This window comes from Musca domestica, unplaced genomic scaffold (genome assembly GCF_030504385.1).
Source record: "Musca domestica strain aabys unplaced genomic scaffold, Musca_domestica.polishedcontigs.V.1.1 76, whole genome shotgun sequence".
NCBI classification, from domain to species: Eukaryota; Metazoa; Arthropoda; class Insecta; order Diptera; family Muscidae; genus Musca; species Musca domestica.
The window spans coordinates 1,917,369-1,940,283 of record NW_026712396.1 but is presented as its reverse complement, the minus strand read 5'-3'; the positions used below and the strand labels follow the sequence as shown (position 1 = coordinate 1,940,283).

Here is a 22,915-nt window from a genome sequence, read left to right as displayed (position 1 = left end):
TATTTGTCCAAATGGGACGAAATTTGGCACCTACGACCGAATTGAGTCTAGAAGCTAGTATGCCAAATTTGGCGAAGATCGGTTCAGATATAGCTATAGCTTCCATATATACTGTTCATCCGATTTGTTATATTTGTTACCCACAGCCGTAATATGCACTCCGTAACAACGATATTCAGGGAAATATATCAAATACTGCTCAGAAATATCTTTGTCAAATTTTATCAAGATCGGTTCAGATTTGGATATAGCTCCCATATATATCTTTATCTGATTTCAAATTAATTTTGCCCCAAATGGGCAATACAAGTCCGAATTTTAAAGATACAAATGCTTCGGCATATTTAGTCTTTTGAACTTTAAATTATAATTATAATCATAGCGGGTATGATTAAATTCTCCCCTAAAAACTTTTAATTATTATGTGAAACTACTAAATTAGCAAAGTGGTGTAGGGTATCATAAAGTCGGTCCCGTCCGACTTTAAGACTTTCTTTAGTGGTTTCCAAATAGAATTTTTGGTCTAACCAGGCCTTGGACACGGAGTTCTGGACAAATGTCCAGGTATCCGGGTCCATATCCCATGAAAAAATACTTTCCCGGAATCAGGGAAGAAATACCTACTTCCGGAAAAAATTTCAAAAAAAGCCAAGTTTTACTTAGCTAGAGCTGTTACGCTCAAAAATCATATGTTCAAAAAATGTTCTGATTTGTGAAATTATTTCTTAATATATTCTTAAGCTTGTATATCTAATGTAGTATATTGAAAACAATTATATTTCAAAATCCACATGAAATTCACTCGACAGCGTTGTTTGAAGTGTCAAATATCGCTCAAGTGACCCGGCCCCCTATTTGAAAGTACTCAAAAATCCATGCATGATATATGCATTCGCATCCAAAAAAAAAGAACAACAATGAAATAGAATACTACGACGCGAACAATAACAACAACAATTATCCACACAACATGAACATGGATAGGACAACAATTATCAGAATGGGACTGTCACTTTTCATTGTTTTGAAGATGAGAGCAGAGTTTGTTTTTTTGAAGATGACTACAACGAACGTACGTATGGGCGGACTGACAGACTATGCTCTTGGAGTATGAGTTGCTCTATGAGTAGACAATTTGGAGATTATTATGGTTGGTTGTGGGGAGATAGAGAGGGGTGGTGGGGGGAGTTATTGCTGCTACATCATCTACTATGGAATGTCCATGCCCGATGATGATGCTGCTGCTTCTTCTTCTTCTTCTAGCCTCGCCGATATTTGTGCTACTCTGTTTTTAATGCTCTGATGAATCTTTTCTTATTGGCACAACAGCAACAACAACAACAAGAAAACAAAAAAGTGAACAAAAACAACAACGAAATAAAAACATAACACAGAAAACATGAGAATAATAATAACAACAATGAAAGTAAAATGAAATACCGTTTTTTGTTGTAGTTGTTGTTGTGTTTTGTTGTAGACTGTGACACAAAACCCCCCAACAAAGCGACACGAATAAACGAAATGACAGGAGCACTGTTAAGGGTAGTTGAAATGGCAAAGTGGGGCCTTAATTGGAAGTGGAACAAACGAATAGGTTTTAGGGGAAAATGGGATGAGATTTTGGAATAAATGTGAAAGGACGATGTTGAAAGCAGCAGGTCCGACCGACAGAAAGTCAATCCCACGGCGGCCGGTTCTATGTACCGGATTGACTCGGAGGCACATTTCTCCGACCAGGGGCCGCCAACCCAGCAAATACATGTTCGTGTTCGTCCATTTTTCTGATGTGGGAGCAACATTACCCGGAATGTTTGCTCCGTATTCTCTTGGTCCGAGCCGGGATCGAGACCAACCCCGGACCATGGTTCTGCTCCGTTTGTCGTAATCGCATCCACCACAGATCGGTTTCGGTGAGATGCAACGGATGCATGGAGTGGGTGCATTTCCGGAATTGTTCCGGCCTAAACCGGATACAGGAGTATAGCGATAGGGACTACATTGCTTCCTGCTGCGTCAATGTAGACCCCAGTGAGTCTTCATCTTCGGCGTCCTCATCGTCGTCGCAATATGAGACTCCCCCGCAATCTCCTCAACAGCAATCTACACAGCAGCTGACGCCACACATTGCTGTTCAAGTTCCGGACAATGCATCATTTCTCCAATTTAATTGTGATGGTCTCAGAGGTAAGATCAATGAAATTGTAAGCTTTATGAGTCGGAAGAACATCAAGGTCGCAGCGATCCAGGAGACGAAGCTGAGTACCACCTGCAGGCTTCAAAGTTGTGATGGATACAACGTGCTAAGGAAGGATCGCTCCAGAGGTGGAGGTGGAGGATTAGCGTTCCTATTGCACCACTCTGTCCAGTACAGACCTATCTCGCCTGAGCTTGACTCTAGTGACCCGTACATGGAATGTATGGGGGTAGCGGTCAAGTGTGGAACCGCCGAGGTAGAGGTGCTCAACGTGTACATTCCGCCGTTAAATAGCTGTGCCCCACGTTATATGCCTAATATCAGTTCACTACTGGTAGGCAATAACCGTCTGGTGCTAGGGGATTTCAATGCCCATCATGAATTATGGCATTCCGTCCTAGGTAATGACCAGAGAGGCATGGCGCTGGCTGAGCAAATCGATAGCTCCACGTTTTGCACAGTGAATGAGGACGCGCCCACCAGAATAAGGGGAGACTGCCACAGTTCTCCGGACATATCCATCGTGTCCCCAGGTCTGACGAATGACGTAACTTGGCAATCAGTCATTTCTCTAGGCTCAGACCACCTCCCCATTATTATCGCCATCAATAGACCACCCGACTTCATCGACTCTGAACGCCGCACTTTCCTTAACCACGGGAAAGCTAATTGGCAAGAATTCAGAGAGTATACCAATCGCCGCTTCAGAGAACTGCCCAACCCATCTGATGTTCAGGTAGCAGATAGGTGTTTCCGGGACATCATCAAAGCTGCAGCCGCTCGCTATATACCTGCTGGTCGAATACCTGAAATAAGACCAAATTTCCCAGCAGAGGCAGCGGGATTAGCAAACGAGCGAGATGAGCTTCGCCGTACTAACCCTAATAACCCCAGAGTCAGGGAACTTACTCTGGAGGTAAACAGGTTAGTAGGTGAGCATAAGCGGAAAAAGTGGCTAGAACATCTGAAGCATTGCAACATCGGTACCGGAACGAGTAAATTGTGGGCAACGGTTAAGTCGCTTTCGAACCCTGGAAAAAAGGACGATCGGACATCTGTCTCATTTAACGGCGTAGAAGTGACAGATCCGAAGAGGTGCGCGTGTTATTTTAACCGGCAATTTGTAGAGCACCCCGAGAGTGACAGGGCGAAGAGAAGGATACTACGCCGTGTACGATCCCTTCCAGCCGAGGAGGTACCACCACAATTTACGTTGGCAGATGTTGCACAGGTCATCAGAAGCGCAAAGTCATCCAAAGCGCTTGGTCCTGACGGAATCTCAATGGTGATGTTGAAGCAACTGGATGAACCAGGAGTTGAGTATTTGACAAAGCTTCTCAATCTGTCGTTAGCCACCCTAGTAGTTCCCGATGCCTGGAAAATGGGCAGGGTGGTCCCGCTACTGAAGCCAGGCAAGGATGCCAGCAAAAGTGATTCATACAGGCCGATATCACTTTTGTCACCAGTAGCAAAGACGCTTGAGGCTTTACTCCTCCCCAGCATAAGAGAGTGTTTCCCAGTAGCCGATCATCAACACGGATTCCGAAAATTGCATAGCACAACAACAGCTTTACACGCCATTTCCACACATGTCAGTAGAGGTCTCAACCAGAACAGGCCGTGCGATAGAACAGTTATGGTGGCACTTGATTTATCAAAAGCCTTTGATACAGTCAATCATGCCACACTGTTCGAGGACATTGAACGCACCACCCTCCGGCCAAGTTTGAAACGTTGGATAGTAAACTACATGTGTGGACGCCAGTCGTACGTGGAATTCAGAAACAAGAAGTCGAGCATCCGTAGAGTTAAACAGGGAGTTCCCCAAGGTGGGGTGATATCTCCGGAACTGTTTAACCTCTACCTTTCTGAAATTCCACGCCCTCCAGACGGCATAGAGATTATTACGTACGCAGATGATTGTACGCTCGTGGCGTCCGGACCCATTATTGATGACATTTGCGATCGGTTGAACGCTTACCTTGTTGATCTTACCGCCTTTTTCACTGCGAGGAATATGAAGATATCCGCCACTAAGTCGACGGCCACACTTTTCACCACATGAACTGCGGAGATGGGGCTATCCTTGAATGTGCAGGTCGATGGTGCTCTTATTCCGACCACCAACTACCCCAAGGTATTAGGGGTCACATTCGATAGCCTCTTTAAGTCGTCCGCGCATACCACAGCTATCTGCGACAAGATTAGAAGTAGGAACAAGGTCCTCAAGTCTCTGGCCGGCAGTACTTGGGGAGCTGATAAGGAGACCTTGTTGACCTCTTACAACGCGATAGGCCGGTCTGTGGTAAACTATGCGGCTCCAGTGTGGTCCGCTAACGTCAGTGCTACGCAGTGGAAAAATGTTCAGTCCTGCCAGAATGCCGCCCTTAGAACCGCAACAGGGTGCCTTCTCATGACACCCGTCGATCACCTACATGAGGAGGCGTAGGTCTTACCGGTGCGACAGCATAACAAAATGCTGTCAATGCAATACCTGCTTGGGTGTTATAGACAAAGCCATCCAAATCACCATCTTGTGGATAGGCAACCTCCGCCCAGGCACGTTAGGAAAGACCTTCATGATCTAGAGAGAGAGGTACAGAGGTATAAGAGAGAGCCTCTAGATCAACAGGCCTATCAAGCGGGACTGAATAGTATTCACTCTAATGCGGTCTCAGAAGCCATTGAAGGATATAGAGTGAATACTGTGCTAGGAGACCATCCCCCTCCCGTCGCAGCTGAAGAACGAGAGCTGCCCCGACAAACCCGAGTAGTCTTGGCTCAATTACGATCCGGATGGTGCAGCCGCCTAAATTCCTACTGGGCCCGGATCAACGGCGAAGTGCAGAACATCTGCCCAGCATGTGGCACAGGCCCACATGACACGCTGCATTTATTTCGCTGCCCAGCCAAGCCTACTCACCTAACTCCAGTCTCGTTATGGACTCAACCCATACAGGTTGCATCCTTTTTGAGACTGGACTTAGAGGCAGAACCGGATTGAACTGAGTTAGAAAATGGAAACCAAACGAACACATATGTATGAGCTGCTACAACAACAACAACAACAACCGACAGAAAGTGAGATATTCATTTTTCTTGCTCTAAAAATAGCAAAAAGATAATTAGGTTATTTGACAACTGTCTACTGGGGGACCTAATGGTTCATTGTGTTCACAATTATAACCTGTAAGGAAAGATCAAAAGTTGGGCGGGGCCGACTATATGATACCCTACCCCACTATGCGTATTTATTATAAATCCCGTAACAAAAACATTTATATTGGGAATTTAAGTGAAGTAGATCATACTATGATCCAAAAAACCTTGCTATACAGTGCATGATATGACTTTGATAAGGATTATATAAAAATAATATTTATTGGAGCAATATATATAGCGGACCTAGATTCACCGAATGATAAAATTCGGTTGAATATTAAAAAATCTGTTCAATTTTGGCTGATATTACATATTTGGTGAGCAATAACAATAAAATCGGAAGAAGATATATATCGAGGCTATATAAAAATCTGACCGGATCTCGATAAAATTTGGTAGAGGTATTTTCGAATAGTATCATATTATGCATGTGAGGGAGTTTTATGCCAAATCGGATGAAACATATGAGCAATAGCTATATCTGAACCGATTTTCATCAAAATTTGAAGTAGTTGCTTCTATGCTGAATTCCGTCGGAAGTGCCAAAATTCAGTCCATTATGGCTGATTTTAGCAATTTGGTGCACAAAATACCTGAAACCGGATAAAGATATATATGGGAGCCAAATCTGAACCGATCTCGACAAAATGTTATTTCTTATTTCTTTGCTATATCTGATATTAAAGCTCTGGTACTAAAGATTATTGTTGTGGAGTGCATATTATGAATGTGAGGAACTTAAACATCAAATCGGATGGAACAAATATAGGGGAGTTATAGCTATATCTGAACCGATTTTCTCCAAATTTGATGTACTTGCTTCTAGACTGAATTCGATCGGATGTGCCAAAATTCAGGTCTCGATATTGGCCATTTAGTGCACAATTAACCCGAATTCGTATTAAGGATACATATGGGAGCTATATCCAAATCTTAGCCGATTTCGATAAATTTTGGCAAATGAGCTCTATAAGAGGGACTTAAAGAAAAAATCGGATGAAACATATATATATACATATATGGGAGCTATAACTATATTTCGCACGGATGTAGTTGTTAAGCACAAGGAAGCTACTAATGTTTGAGCTATCAGAAAATACTTCATCGCCCATTCTGCTTTCCTTCTGTGAACCTAAAATATATAGCTTTACTGTCTGGAGGCGGGTTGTTAAGGGTTCAGGCGTCCCTATCTATTACGCCGATTCCTAATGGCCAGAAAGTTCACCCATGGTTGTTGTTGACGCAGCAGTAGTACATGTGGATGACTGTATTCTGCAGATTTGCAGATTAGAGTTCAAGTTCCAGGTTAAAAAAAATCGTAACTAGAGATCTTCCGGAGTGATTTTGGTAGGTTTGGCGGTGCCTGTATCACTCCGGGCAGACATCACGCACATCTTCGTCAATTCGTGCCCAATACGAATAGAGACGACTGCACCATCCTGAACGTAATTGCACAAAAAATACCCTGGTTTGTCTAGGCAGCTGACGTTCTTCAGCTACAGTGGATGGGGAGTGGACTCCGAGGACGTCATTCATCCTGTAATTGCTAATAGCATCTGCGACTGCATCGGTATGAATGCCATTCAGACCTGCCTGGCAGGCTTCTTGATCTAAAAGTTCTCTCTTATAGCGTTAGACCTCCCTCTCTAGGTCATGTATGTCCTTCCTGACACGCGTGGATGGAAGAGTTGTATCCACCATATGATGGTTGGGATGACTCTCACGGTAACACCCAAGCAGGTACTGCAACGAAAGCAGATGATTATGCTGACGCAAAGGAAGGACTTTCGCCACCTCTGTTCTCAGGGCAGCATTCTGGCAGGTTTGGATGTGCTTCCACAGCGTAGCACTAGTATATGCAGACCACACTGAAGCCGCATTGCTCACCCCAGACACAGTGTGGCCGTTGATTTTGTGGCGGATATTTTCGTATTCCTCGCGTGGACAGATGCGGCAAGCTCCGCGAGATAGGGGTTCAAGTATTGACATATGTCATCAACCACTGGGCCCGACGCTATGATCATGCAATCATCCGCATACGTTACGATCTCTATGCCAATTCGAGGACGATGATTTCCGGAAAGGTGGAGGTAAAACAGTTCCAGAGATATCATCCCACCTTGGGGAACTTCCTGTTTCACTCTACGGACTTTGGACTCTTTCCACGTACGATTGGCGTCCACACATATAGTTGATTATCCAACGTTTTAAACCTTGCGAAGGGTAGTTCTCTACAGGTCCTCCAAATGCCTTTAATAGGTCAAGAACTACTAACACTGTTCTATCACACGGATCGTTCCTGTTTAATCCTCTACTAATATGTATGGAACGGTGTAACGGTCTAAGTGTAATACGCGAAAACACAGCTTTATACAGCCCGTATAAAGCTCTGCTAACATAGCAGAGGAGAGTGTCCAGCTCTCTCCCATTCAGTTCTTGCAGAAATTAAATGTAATATAGCCTTTCTTCCTCGGCTCCGCCACGTTTTTATACCATCTTAACTAACAGTCCACAATTGTGCCTCGGTATTTGGCTTCAGAGAACCGAACATGTGGAGTGCATATTTTTTCCTCTATAATTCTTTTCATAAACACAATGACTAATGATCACCGGTTGAAGTTAGTGTCAACAAAAAATCGGCTGCTAATTACTTCCTCTTTGCCTACATTCGTATATCCTCCTTCTCGTCGTTCAAGTGTTTAAACAACTATTCCACGCTTTTTTGATGCCCGGCTACATAAAATAAAGCTGCAGGTACTTAGTACTTAACTTCCCAGCAGGTGCAAACATCGTATTAAACGAGAGAGAGTTTTGAGGCCAAAAATTATAAATGACATTTATTTTAAACTTTTTTTCATAAAATCTATAAGAAAAACTCACCGAAGCAAATATTAAATCATAACATCTTAAATTTCTTTAATTTTTCAACATTTTCAATTACATTTCCAATATTTTTATTTGTTTAGCATTGAAATTTATTCAACATCGAGTTGGGCCTTTCTACCCTTTCATATTCACACAACAGGGCGCCGCAATACCGCAATTAGCACTGCGTTTTTATTTTATAACAACAACACAAAAGGAGAGAGGAGTACTATGGCATACAAAAACAACAATACACCAGGCGCACACACACGAACTCACACTCGCGCAAAAGACCAAACAAGAAAAAAACACAACAGCCGTGCAAAGCAAAACATACCACACACAACAGAGAATCAATGAATGAAGTAACACGAGAACCGAGTATAGAGAGTAAACGACGACGACAACGACTGTAACGAGAAGAAACACACAAAAAAAAACGTCAAACCAAAGAACTACAAAAAACACGAACTTTTTGCCTTTGCTCTGCTGCTGCTGTTGTTGTTCACACTAGACTACTCCTCCTCTCACACTGACAAAAGATTTAGGGTTTTCTTCGTTCATCTTTCTAGTTAATTAATTTGAAAAAAATTCAAATTACTTTTCAAGTATTTTTTCAATATTAACAAACCATTCAACTTCTCACTGGCTGTGGCACATTTTCTTTAATGATATTTTATAATTTTCTTTTATTATTCTGGCATATTTTCGTGTATTTTATTACCGTATTTCGTCGTTTTTTTGTGTTACACCTTCCAGATTATAGATTTTTTCCCATAATTGCTTGTTTTCTTTGATCCGTCGTCTATTAGAAAATGTGGATTTTCATTGGAAATTCACTGATTTTTATACGAAATTTCATATGCTTCGCAAGGCAAACATGTTGACGGAAATTTTCATTAGTTTTTCACGTTTTTCACTGGAGTTTTTCTATTAAAAAATTTGAAAATTCTTTGATGTCTATGTTTTAGAGGTCTGTGTGTGAAAAAAATTGTACAAAACTTTTGACTGCTGACACTGAACATACCCCAGCAACGATTTAACACCTCCCCCAATGAAAGGCTTATGAAGTTATCGCATGTTATCGATTTTGTGGATATATCGTTTTTCCATTGTGTGCAACGGAAACTAATCCAATTGAAATTTCGAAAATGGTAATTAGCGTTGTTTGTATGTGTTTTTTTAATGTGGCGTTTCCACTGCACTTGATTCGCTCTCTATTCGTTGTTTGACCCTTAACTATGAAAAAAATACCTAATTCTTCACACAAAATTTCCTGAGCGAACACTCATATTTGTACGTTGTTCAAATCAAATCACTCTCAGAACAACGAAAAAATATGTCCCATCCCTAACAAATGAGAGCATTTATCGAAAAAATAAATTATGACATTTAAAAATTAAAAATAGAAAAATTTGATGAAATTTTAAAAATTTTTGGGAAGACTGAAAATTATGAATGAAAACTACAATGTTGAATGGCGTATGTACATTCAAACGAAAGTAAATTTTGTTTTCTCTCTCATTCGAGGTACGCATTTTGTCCACGAGTTAAAATTTCCACAGAAAACGCAAACAAAAGAGGCAACATTTTCAAAATGTTTCTATCGGCAGAAAAAATGTTTGACAAGTGTCTCTCCAGCAGAATTTAAAAATGGAAAAACACAAAAATGTGTTCAAAATGTCAACATTTACACAAAAAGTTGAAATCGTGAATGAAAATTGTAAAATTAATGATATAATAAATCTTTGGGAGGAAAACAATAATTTCTTCTATTCATATTAGTGAGAATTTCATGTATTTTCGTATAAATTCCCATTAAAATCAACAAACAAAATTTTTGAAAAAAGGAATTATTTTACTATGAATTACGAATCGTGCCGTATGAACGGGTTAATTCGTGTACTTAATTCTGAGAGCGAACAACGTTGTTCGGTTTCCAATGGAAACATGCTATAAAGAGAATTAAAAGGTTTCAAATCAATACACATATGGTCCGTTCCAGAACTACAAAAATGTAAAATGTTTTACTACGATAACCAATTTTCCCTTTATGATATCGAAGAAAATTGTAAAAATAGTAGATTCTTGCAGATACTGGAACAGAGCAAAAGATTTTCTCTAATATTTTTTCTGTGCAATTCTGAACAAATGCAGAGTAAAGGGTGATTTTTTGGGGTTATTTGAAAGTAAAAGCACAAAGTGCAGAACAATGCATAAAACATTTATTTGAATTGATAGTATTTTCCATTTAATTTAATGTTTGAAGATTATTTCATAGAAATGTTGCACTTTTTTCCACCAATTTGGCATGTATCTCACGAATAAATGCTTCAATGTTGTCTTCTAATGCGTCAATTGGAACGGGCGCGACTGTATAGGCTTGAGCTTTAACATAACATCTTAAAAAGCAATCGAAGGGCGTTAAATTGCGGTCCCGAGCGTGAAATAATATGTTCACCGAACCCACCTCTGAATAAATCCAATTCTTCGCGAGCTGGGTGGTATTTGGCAACGTATTGTTAAAATCACATGTCATGCAAGTCAAGCTCTTGCATAGCGTTGTTTATTTGTAAGACGATTCATGACTAAATTGTAGACCAAACTACGATGTGCATTGCTACGATAACCGATTTTTCCTTTATGATATCAAAAAAAAAAATAGAATTTTGAAACTGGGAAATAATTTGACATTAATATGCCATGCAACGATGTTAAGCTTCTTATTTATTCCCAAGATTGGCTCTGTTCCAGAATCTACAAGAATCTACCAGTTTTATTTTTCCATATCACAGAGGAAATATTGGTTATCTTATTAATAATTTTTATATTCTAGCAGTTCTGGAACAGACAACACAACCAATGAGCAATCTAAAACGAAAAAGTACAAAGAAATACTCTCTTACCACTTCTAATGCACGAAAAATGATTCTGAGTGAAACAACTGCAACTAGTTTCGATTGTTCCCTTCACTGAATGGTTCAACTGTTGAATCTATTCAACTATCTGTCAAAGATTTTCCCGCTGAAATTAGATGATAGACCATCAAAAAGGAAAATCTATCTCGTCAATCCATGTTGTAATGTGAGACTTTCTTCTTGGTAAAACGTGTGTATGTTTGTGTAGGCCCCCCCAATCCGAGAGATCCGCAACACATTAGTATTCTGATAATAGTTTTTCATTGATTTATTGATATCGAAAGAATGATTCAAAAGCCGCCGCTACTCAAGTTGCGAAATCTCAAAGAGTTACAATGCAGTCAGAAACTAAAGGCCGAAGCGGAAACGCAACCGCCAGAGACGCCAGCAAAGCAAAAGAAACCTGTGAAGAAAAAAGTGAAACTTGAAGAACAGAACAATTCTACGCCGCCTGAGGGTTTACCCGATGTTGTTGTGCAGGCGCAGCAGCCACCTCCAACGACAGGAAAACGCACAAAATCAGCTCGAAAAGAGCCACCGCCCAATCAATTGCGCATAAATGCATTTTTCAAGACCTGCGAGAAAACCTATAGAATTGAGCCGCTAAAAGAAGAACCCACGCCATTTCGTAAGTCAACGACAGAAGTAAAGAAATTGGAAACCGATAAGAAAACAGCGCAGCGGGGAAATTTCCGTTCCAAACTAACGGGACGCAAACGACTGTTTGTAGATGATGAGGATGACGATGCACTTGACAAAAAACCCCAAAGTAAAAAATCATCACCCAATAGAAGAGCCAGGAAAACCAATACAATGCCAAATAATAACAGCGATTGTGTAAATTTAATATCTGATAGTGAGGTGGAGGAGGAAGAAGAAGACAAACAAGTGGATTCGAAAACGTCTTTAAATATTAAACCCGAACCAATCTCACCCATAGGCGCAAATCAAATTGTAAAACATGAATATAGTTCTGATAACAATTCCAAGTATAGTACCACAACATCTACATTGTCCAGACCCAAGGTTTTTGATTCAGGCACATCAGGTGTTAACAAACCAATTTCGAAAACCCCTTCAAGATCATCAAAAACCTCAAGTTCGAAAAAGACGCCACACTCCTCGCGGCGGAAACCCAAACCATGTCCACCCTACAAAATTGTTGAAGGCACTCGCTTTGCCGTGGATGCCTTTCAATATGGTTACATTGAGGGTGTTGATTACTATTTCCTAACACATTTTCATGCTGATCATTATATTGGACTGACAAGGAAATTTGCCAAACCCTTGTATATGAGCAGCATAACAGGTAGGTGAAACATGTCACAAATTTATAAAAATAATTTAAAGGAGTTATTTGTAGAAGGCTAAGATACCTATAATATGTACTTCATCCCAGAAGCTAGAAATGTTTTTGGAACAAGTACCCCTTGGGGCCTTGAGCACGTCGATGTTATTTATGCTTCGGCTGAGCCTAGCCTCCCCGATGATCTACTAAATTTGCCGTTTGGGCCTGGTTTATTTTCAGAGTATGGAACCAACTAAGACATTATATGGGTCTCAGTCTTTTTTAGGATGTTTTCAGACTGAATGGCGTGCTCCAAGTTTTTTGTAGTTTTCTGTTTATTAAAAGTTTTTATTTTCTTTCTATTTACAATCAAAGTCATTTTCACCATGTTTCTCTTTTCAGCACGTTTGGTACGCACATTTATACCCATCGAGGAAAAATATATCCATGAACTACCCCTCAATGAACCAGTTGAAATCGATGACATTCAAGTTACTGCCTTGGATGCCAATCATTGTCCCGGTGCTATTATGTTAATGTTTCAATCTAAAAAGCCCGAAAGATGCATACTTCACACGGGAGACTTTCGTGCTTACCATGGCATGGAAGAGGGTCACGTTTTTTGGAATAACACAATCGACACCATCTATTTGGATACCACATATCTGTCGGAAAAATACGCTTTTTGTACACAATACGAAAGTATCGATAGAGCTAAACACTTGATAGATGCATTTCGTCAAAAACATTCGGAAAAGAGAATTTTATATGTGTGCGGTTCATATGTTATTGGTAAAGAGAAATTTTGGTCATCATTGGCCGAAGAGTATGAATTGAAGGTGTGGACTGAGGAGAATCGTAGCAAAGCTTTAAGAGCTATCGATGAGGAGAAATACGGCGGCTTATTGGTGGAAAGTCCTAGACAGGCACAAATGCATGTTATATCAATGGGAAAAATATCATATTTGGTAAGTTTTGAAAATGTATTTGTAATTGTTTTTTTTTTATTTATTTTTTGTCATAGAGTTAAGAGGTTTAAAATAGGACAAGAGGGTTCTGAGCTAGAAATCTTTTTTTTTTTTGCTGTGATGGGTGCTCCTCTTTGCAGGCCTCTTGATGGTCAAGGATCGTACCATGGTATCTAGCTTTCAAGTAGAGTTAATTATTTAAAATTATTTATTTGAAGTATTTACAGATCGAAATTCGTTGATGTTTTAGAAATGTCTTTGAAAGGACTCCGTGGTTTTTCAAAGTATAGTCATAGACAGTCATTCTAACGTGGAATGTTAAAGAATATTTTTCAATAATCATGGACTTGTTAAAGAATTCTTTTTCAAGGACCAGCCAAAAACCAAGTTTTTTAAAGAATATTTTTGCAAGGACCAATTGACCATCAAACGTGGATTTTTTGAAAGAATATTTTCAAGGATCAAGAGCTCAAAAATCATAGACTTTTTAAAGAGTATTTTTCACGGATCAACCGGCCATTAAACGTGGACTTTTAAAGGAATCTTGTTCAAAGACCGTCAGTTAAAGAAATATAGATTTTTTAGAGAATATTTTTCAAGGATCAACCGACCATTAAACATGGACTTTCAAAAGAATATTTTCAGTATTCATGGACTTTTTAAAGAATTTTTTCAAGGACCCACAGCTCAATTATTATAGACTTTTTAAAGAATATTTTCATGGGCCAGCAACTCTGTAATCATGGACCTTTTAAAGAATATTTTAAATAGCTCAAAAATCATAGACTTTTTAAAGAATATTTTTTTAAGGATCAACCGACAACCAAGTTTTTTAAAGAATATTTTGCAACGACCAATTCATCACCATCAAACGTGGATTTTATGAAAGAATATTTTTCAAGGATAAAAAGACCATCAAACGTGGATTTTTTAAAGTATATTTTCAAGGAGCAACAGCTCAAAAATCAGAATATTTTTCAAGAATCAACCGACCATTAAACGTGGACTTTTAAAAGAATATTATCAAGGAGCAACAGCTCAAAAATCAGAATATTTTTCAAGAATCAACCGACCATTAAACGTGGACTTTTAAAAGAATATTTTCAAGGAGCAACAGCTCAAAAATCAGAATATTTTTCAAGAATCAACCGACCATTAAACGTGGACTTTTAAAAGAATATTTTCAAGGAGCAACAGCTCAAAAATTAGAATATTTTTCAAGAATCAACCGAACATTAAAGTGGACTTTTAAAAGAATATCTTTCAAGTATCAACCGTCCATTAAACGTGGACTTTTAGAAGAATATTATCCAAGGACCATCAGTTAAAAAAACATGGATTTTTTAGAGAATATTTTCAAGGACCACCGGTTAAACAAACTTTTATTTTTTAAAGAATATTTTTCAAGGAGTACCTGTTAAACGAACATGGTTTTTTGAACAAGTATTTTTCAAGGATAAAAACATCATAAAACTTGGGGCTTTTGAAAAATATTTTTTAAGGATAAAAATAAAGAATATTTTTCAAGGCCCTCCAGTTAAACAAACGTGAATTTGAAAAAAAATATGTTGAGGATATAAAAATATTATTTTAAGGATTCTTTAAGAATTTTATTTAAAAGATATTCATATTTTAAAAATATTAAATTTATTGAAACCCCAACTAATTATACTCTTTTTTATTTGCAGAGCTTGGTGGAGTATTTCTCCTTCTATGAACAGGACTATGACATACTGCTGGCCATACGACCCAGTGGCTGGGAAAAGGATACCCGGCCGCAATATCGTGGAAAAATCAATATAATTGGCATTGAATATTCCGAACATTCCAGTTATAAAGAATTGAAAAGATTTGTACGATTTTTAAAACCCCAAAAAGTCATCAGCACTGTACCTGTGGGACGGGATCTAATGGTTACGGCAAATGTACCTGAAAATTGGTATAAATATGAAAAATTACAAATCTCAACAAATTATCAACCGCGCATCGATCAGTATTGTGGTCGTGCTACGCCACAACGGAAGCAAATACTTTTACGCAAAGCAAAAATGAATAGCGAAGATTTGGAGAAATTTGTATCGCCGCTAAAGCAAAGGAGCAAGGAAATAAATAATAATAACAAAATTGATAAAGATGATGATGATGTTGACAATGAAGATGAGCCAGAAATCAATTATGTTCCATCGGAAAGTGCGTCGGCCTATGAGTTTGATCCGCCGCTGAAATTGAAAAAGTCCGAAAAGACCGGAAAAATAAAGAAGGAAAAAGTGTCACCCAAAAAAGAGGTGAAGGTCAAAGCTAATGGTGCTGGTGGTAGTCCCTGTAAAAAGGCAATAAAAAAATCACAAAAGAAAATGGCCAACGAAACCAGTAATGATGTTGTCTTGAGCCAAACATTAAAGGAAGGCGAAAGTTGTAGCCTTTTTATTACAAATTCTTCAGATTATTTTGAAACTACCAAACCGGTTGTTAAAACCAGGGGTAACAGACGTCGGATTTCCAGCAGCTCTAGTGAAGAATTTGAAGTATCTCAAAAACGACAGCCTCGTGTCAATGGGAAATCAAAAACTTTACAAACCATTGATGAAGAGCCCAGTAAAAGTATCAAGATTGGAGATCAAGATAAAAAGAAAGCAGAAAACGTCATTGAATTTTGGTTGGATGGTCCTTCAACAAGTAAGGAGGCCGCAAAATGGAATAATCCTCTACTAAAATCGTCTACAACTTCAACATCATCACATGAAGACACAACCAGTACCTTAAGATTTCCCCGCGAAAAGCCTGCCAGAAATGAGGAAATACCAGCCTCCCAAAACACACTAGATTTAGAAAACACTCACCGGCCACTGAGGGATAAATTTAAATATTTGAGTCTACCAGATATTGTTCCTGCCTCACAGACATCCAAAGATTTGGAGAGTACACCACGGCCCCTGCGCAACAAAGTGGCATGGCGTGAATTTGCAAAAACTGACAATGAAATAATACCTGCCTCGCAGACAACAGCCGATTTGGCAAATACACCCCGGCCCATACGCAACAAAAGGAAGAACTCTAAGGCCTCGGGGCAAAATTCATCTGATTCTTGTTCTAGTCCGCCGAAACGAATTTTGAATTCTAGTCCAGAGAACGATGTTGATTACAATTTCGAAGAAAAAAATCATCATCGACCACCCAGCAGTCCGGCACCAGCACAACTCAATGCATCCCAAATTTTAACAAAAATCCCCAATAAAGAAGAAGAAGAAGCAGAAGACATAGATATCTACAATACCTCACAACTGATAAGTAAAGTTGTGGCATTAGCCGATAAAAAGGTCGACACCAGTGTAGATCATATTCCACCTGAATTGTTATCCGATCCGGATGCCGACGATGATTGGATGGAATGATAGATGGGCATGCAAAATTAATTATTTTCTTTCTTTTGTAAGGTTATAGGTAATAGATTTACCAATTTTTTTATTATTAATTATTATTCTTTTTTAAATCATCAATTTTATTTTGTTTAAAATAATACAACCAGTTATTAGTTATTGTTAAGTAATGGAATTTAATGTTGGTAAGAAAATAAAAATATGCAATTTTTTGTACTGTGAAGAAATTTGTTTGGCTACATAATCATGCAATTGAAAAGGGCGGGAAGAAAGGAACGACGAGGGAGCTTCCTCGAGGTTTTATGCAGACGCCAACAGGATTTTGCAATAAGTCGACCTATGGATTTTTAAAGAATATTTTCCAAAGACTAACAGCTTATCAAACGTGGATTTTTTAAAGAATATTTTTCAAGGACCAAATGACCATCAAACGTGGATTTTTTAAGGAATATTTTTCAAGGACCAAATGACCATAAAACGTGGATTTTTTAAAGAATATTTTTCAAGGACCAAATGACCATAAAACGTGGATTTTTTAAAGAATATTTTTCAAGGACCAATAAACGTAGATTTTTTAAAGAATATTTTTCAAGAATATTACCATCAAAGAATAAAGAATATTACCATCAAACGTGGATTTTTAAAGAATATTTTTCAAGGACCAAATGACCATCAAACGAGGATTTTTAAAGTTTTTTCAAGGACATCAAATGTGGAATATTTTTAAAGACATCAAACATGGATTTTTTAAAAAATATTTTTCAAGGGCGGTCATTTGTCCATTTGTCCAAATGTGGGTTTTAAAAAAAAATTCAAGGACATCAAATGTGGAATGGTTTAAAAATATTTTTAATGGCATCAAACGTGGATTTTAAAAAAAAAATTCAAGGACATCAAATGTGGTATGTTTTAAAAATATTTTTAATGGCATCAAATGTGGATTTTTAAAAAAAATTTCAAGGACATCAAATGTGGAATGTTTTAAAAATATTTTAATGGCATCAAACGTGGATTTTTTAAAGAATATTTTTCAAGGAGCAACAGCTGATCAAACATGGATTTTTAAAGAAACCAAATTCAATGTTTTTGAAGAAAATATGAAAAAAATGAATACTCAATTATTAAAAAGTAGTTAAAAAGTTTTTATTGCAAATATTTTTTAAGAATTCTTCTTAATCTTCTTATATAATAATTATTTGTTTAATCTACATTTTTAAAAACACTTTTGTTTGCCTCCACAAATGCGCCATCTGTCAAATATACCACAAGCAATTATATATGCTTTCAACAGACAAAAATTCACGATTTTTTGAACTGTTATTTATCTCACAATTGCGCCATCTGTGAAATATAACACAAACTTCTGTGTTTGCTTTTAACAGAAAAGTGTGAAAAGTCAAAAAAAAAACTATTTTCTGTTTCCTTTATTTCTCCCCATAATGGAGCAATATGAGCCGGAGAACCGTTATGGGAGAGCAATACACCACCGTCGACACCAACACATTACGAACGCCGTTCACATATCTTGCCATTCGACGGCGTTACGAATTGCCAGAGAAAATTGTGCAATTGAGAGAGAACGAAGAGAAAATCAACAATGCCCCCTACGCGGCATTGCCAACTCTCCGTCTGGTGGTATCAATGCGTTGCCATTGTAATTTATGTCAGTGGTAAACATAAACATCTGCATATTTTTTACAGTTTAACTTTAACTTTGGTCGTGAGAACAACGTTGTACGGTTTTAAAGGTAATGGGAGAGTTCGTGCGTTTACGCGTTATTACCGAACCGACTGCTGTGGGGCATACAATTTATTTGTTGTGTTTTGTTTTAGTTTTTTTTGTTCATCTCTGCCAACTTTACAAATAAATGGAAAAATAGAATAAAACAACTATTTCGTTTAATGGCCTAGGCTAAGTGTGAATGAGAAAAAGTGTGGAAAATATGTGAAAAAAATTATTAACTAAAAAAAATAAAGTGTAAAAATCAAATAAATTGTGTTTTAAGAAAATCATCTGAGATTTGTCAGAAAACCCAAAAAAATAAAGCGAAAAATATTTTTCTTTGGCGAAAATTTTTGTTTCAAATTTTTTTTGTGGAAAATAATTTAAAGACGAAGAAAATTTTGGAGAGAAGTTGTTGCTTGCATTGGAGCCTGGGGGCCTGTTTATGTGTTATGTGGCGGCGGTGGTGGTATTATTATTACCGTTGCCTGGTTTCATGTTATTGCCTTAAGTTTATGTTGACTTTTTTGGCCTTTTCATAGTTAGTAGCAGCCGCAGAAGCAGCAGCAGAAGTTGTAGAGCGGCAAGGTAACAAAAAGTCAGTCCATCAGCCAGCCAGCCAGCCAGCGAAATAACCAGTCAGTCAGTTATTCATTTGTTTGGTTGTGTGTTTTTGTGGTGTTGCGTTGTGCGTTTTTTACTCATTCAGTTTTGGCCATCAACCACAGCGCATAGCTCAGACCAATGGCCATTTGATTTGTTTTTACCCTCTTTTGGTCTGGTCTGGTTGTCTGCTGGTGTTTGATTTTTTAATTTAGTTTCGAGTCTGGCTGCCTTGTTTTTCTTCTGGCCATTTGTTTTGGTTATGTTGCCTACCACACGTTTCTACTGCACATCGGCCCGGCCAGTTGTTGGCCTTTCTAAGCTGTTTACCAATCTAGTCGGCTAGATTGTCTAACTTCTTTAAAAGAAAGATCGTAGAAGAGGCAGAGCCAGAAAAAAAAGAAGTAGAAGTAGAAAAACCAAACGGGAACGGGCGACACCAATTGCTAGATTTGTACTTTGTTGCAACTTGTCCAAGTTTTCTGTGAATTTTTATGACCATTTCAAAACAAACCAACAATTACAAATGTAATTGTTTGCTCCCTGCCTCTCTCTGTGTTTCTCACACCACCTGTAATAACACCTATTCAACTCAGTCGACCGTTACTTCTCTCCCTGTACTCTCTCTCTCACACACAGAGTAGAATAAGAACCTTACCTCTATTAGTAATTCATTCCAATGATTCTCATGGCAATATTAAATAAAAAAATTAACATACAATAATAATTATCAAATTCCTATCTCTGCTCACCCCTTGATTTTTTCTCTCTCTCTCTCCCCCAATCGTCTCATTGAAAAGGTAAAGGTAAATTGTTATTGATATCATCAAAACAACAACCAAGTGAGTGATTGAAAGAAAAATCAAATCAATTGAAAAACCCTTCACAAAAAAGAAAAATATCATTGAATTTTCATTCATAATCAATAAAAATCAAAAAAAAGTGTCTGTGTGTTTTCCGAAAAAAAAAGAAATGAAAAAAATATAAATTTCTTTATAAACCACCAAATTCAATCAGTGTTTTAATAATTCAACAAATCTCCATCAACAACCGCAATCAACAATCCATGGTTATCAACGAAACCACCAACAGGTTTTACATCTTGACATTAAAAAAGGTAAGTTGTCCTTTGAGGGACGGTTTTTTTATTACCGAAATTAACATAAAAAAATTATGATTTTCTGGCAAGGAAAAAGGAAATAGATTTTTTATGGCCCCTTTTTGAAAAGAGTGATGGCAATTTAGAGGATTTTTTTCAGATAATAAGAAAAAAAAAACGCAAGAATTACCAAAGACAGAAAATATAGAATAGTAAAAGGAAATATAATTTTATGTTTTTTATGGGTCTTTGAAAAAAGTGTTGTCAACTTAGATGCTTTTTTTTCAACCACAAAATAATATAAATGACATAAATAGATTTTTTATATCTCTTTTTTTAAAAGAATAATGTCAATTTAGAGGATTTTTTGCAGCCAAAAAGAAAAAAACACAAAAATTACCATAAACAGAAAAAATAGAAGGGTAAAAGGAAATAGATTTTTAAGGCTACTCTTTTGAAAAGAGTAATGCTAATTTAGAGTTTTTTTTTTTTTCAACTACACAGCCAAACAATTGACTTAAACATTTGAAATTTGTCAGGAGATGGCCAGAAATAAACAAAGAAAAGGGAAACAGATTTTTATGGCTCCTCTTTTGAAAAAAGTGTTGTCAACTTAGAGGATTTTTCAACCACAAAACAATAGAAATGGCATAAACATTTGTTACTTGTCGTGAGGAAAAAATAAAAAACCCGAGAAAATGAAAAAGTGTTAATAGCTCATTCTTGAAAATAGTGATGTCAACTTAGAGGTTTTTTTTCCAACGACACAGCCAAAGAATTGACATAAACCTTTGAAATTTGTCAGGAGATGGAAATAGGAGGAGGAAATAGGCAAAGAAAAGGGAAACAGATTTTTATGGCTCCTCTTTGAAAAAAAGTGTAGTTAACTTCGAGAATTTTTTTCAACCACAAAACAATAGAAATGACATAAACATTTGTAATTTGTCGTGAGGAAAACAATAAAAAAAACAAGAAAATGAAAAAGTGTTTATAACTCATTCTTGAAAAGAGTGATGTCAACTTAGAGGTTTTTTTTCCAACGACACTGCCAAAGAATTGACATAAACAGTTGAAGTTTGTCAGGAGGAGGTCAGAAATAGGCAAGGAAAAAGGAAATAGATTTTTATGGAACTTTTTGAAAAAAGTGTTGTCAACTTAGTGGATTTTTTTTTCAACCACAAAATAATAGAAATGGCATAAACATTTGTTATTTGTTGTAAGGAAAACAATAAAAAAACCAAGAAAATTAACAAGTGTTTATAATTAATTCTTGAAAAGAGTGATGTCAACGTAGAGTTTTTTTCAACGACAAAGCAAAACAAAAAATGTCGCAAAAGTTTACAATATTTCAAAAAGAAACAAATGAATTATCAGAGAAAAAATAAATAGTTTTTAGTCTCTTTTTGAAAAAAGTAATGCTAACTTAGTGTTTTTTCGATATTAAAAACACAAGAATTACAATAAATATTTGTATTTTGTTACAAAAAGTGAGCAATAAAAAAATGTTTGCAAAGAGTGATGCTAACTTAGAGGATTTTTTAAAAATGAAAATCACAATAAAAACCTAATAAATTTGCTTTTTTGTCATAAGGGAGAGGAGAAAGAACAAAGACAAAGTATTTTTATGGTTCCCAATTGAAAAGAGTAACAATAAAAAACACTATAATTAACGTAAAAGAGGGAAAAGATTTTTTGTTTCTTTTCTTTTTGCAATAAGGAAAATACAGAATTTATTGTTAAGAATTAGATTGTTTTTTTTTCTTTTTTAAAACAGTGATTCTAACTTCGAGAATTTTTCGTAAAAAAAACACATTTTGTCACAAGAAAGATTAGCAAAGAAAAGGGAAATAAATACATACACCTCCTTTAGAGGGATGTCAACTCAGCGCTTTTTTTCGATATCAAAAACCACAATAATTACAATAAAAATTTGAAATTTGTGACAATTAACAAAAAAAAAAGGAATTAATTAATTCTTCTTGGAAAACTGTTATTTTAAATTTGTTATTTATTCTTTTGTACTTTAGTGCGGGAGAGGAATCTATTCGGCGATAAGAAATTAGAGTTTCCATATCTCTTTGGGAAAAGAGTGATGCCAATTTTATGATTTTTTTAATAAAAAAAAAATTGAACTCAAGTTTAAAAAAATGAATTTTGTTAAATCAATGATGTCAACTCATACAGAAAATTCCGACACTGTCACTTTAAAAACAAGATTAGCAAATCTATCATGTCTCTGGCAGTATAAATTTAAAAATACCAAAGGAGAGATCATCCACTCTGTTCTCGCCAAATTTTTATATTAATTTCAATACAATTTATTTTTTTTCTTGATTTAAAATTTCGGCGATTTTTTTTTCTAAAGTTGTCAACACTTTTTTTCAACAAAAACATTTTTTCTTGGCCACTCTCTTCCTTGTAACGGGGAACTGCTTTCTATCACCCTCTCACTGGTTAGCAGTGGATGGGTATACAGAAAAATAAAAATATAAAAATAATTCGCGACTTTTAAGAGAGCTCAGCAACCCTGTTCTCGACAATACTCCTTTTTAAAACAATTTTTTTTTTCGATTTATTTATAACAAATATTTGACCTAATTTTAAATTCAATTTGAAACTTTCATTGATTTTTCTTAAATGTAACCATTGGCAACATTGTCATCCTTTAAGAAAAATAGTTTATGTCTACTGAATCTCTCCATTTAGCCTAATGGTTAT

General features: G+C 36.9%; 3 protein-coding genes across 11 annotated transcripts in view; 2 read left to right on the top strand and 1 right to left on the bottom strand.

Moving 5' to 3' along the window:
- LOC101901513 (uncharacterized) overlaps nucleotides 1–9,224 on the bottom strand; it is a 42,670-nt gene extending 33,446 nt beyond the window's left edge. Inside the window, exon 1 of one of the 2 annotated variants that reach the window (XM_005178134.4) lies at nucleotides 8,946–9,224. The gene's annotated coding sequence lies outside the window, so the exon portion shown is untranslated. The remainder of the gene's footprint in view (nucleotides 1–8,945) is intronic. The other variant, XM_011292029.3, reaches the window with a different exon arrangement.
- A 1,993-nt stretch (nucleotides 9,225–11,217) lies between these two features.
- On the top strand, nucleotides 11,218–16,999 carry LOC131806452 (uncharacterized). Its single transcript, XM_059130543.1, has 3 exons — nucleotides 11,218–12,448; nucleotides 12,830–13,395; nucleotides 15,084–16,999. Exons 1-3 carry the CDS (start codon nucleotides 11,425–11,427, stop codon nucleotides 16,785–16,787), a joined length of 3,294 nt encoding a protein of 1,097 aa, XP_058986526.1. The 5' UTR covers nucleotides 11,218–11,424; the 3' UTR covers nucleotides 16,788–16,999.
- A 1,431-nt stretch (nucleotides 17,000–18,430) lies between these two features.
- Nucleotides 18,431–22,915, top strand: part of LOC101901348 (uncharacterized protein CG43427) — a 320,227-nt gene continuing 315,742 nt past the window's right edge. For 7 of the 8 annotated variants that reach the window (XM_011292032.3, XM_059130537.1, XM_011292034.3 and 4 more), the window contains exons 1-2: nucleotides 18,431–18,520; nucleotides 19,899–20,215. The gene's annotated coding sequence lies outside the window, so the exon portion shown is untranslated. The other variant, XM_020034933.2, reaches the window with a different exon arrangement.

Bases quoted from the DNA above. Each gene is read 5' to 3' on its own strand.
- LOC131806452 (XM_059130543.1), top strand. From the start codon at position 11,425: ATGATTCAAAAGCCGCCGCTACTCAAGTTGCGAAATCTCAAAGAGTTA. The intron at 12,449-12,829 runs GTAGGTGAAACA...TTCTCTTTTCAG, and splicing joins GTATATGAGCAGCATAACAG to CACGTTTGGTACGCACATTT. The intron at 13,396-15,083 runs GTAAGTTTTGAA...TTTTATTTGCAG, and splicing joins TGGGAAAAATATCATATTTG to AGCTTGGTGGAGTATTTCTC.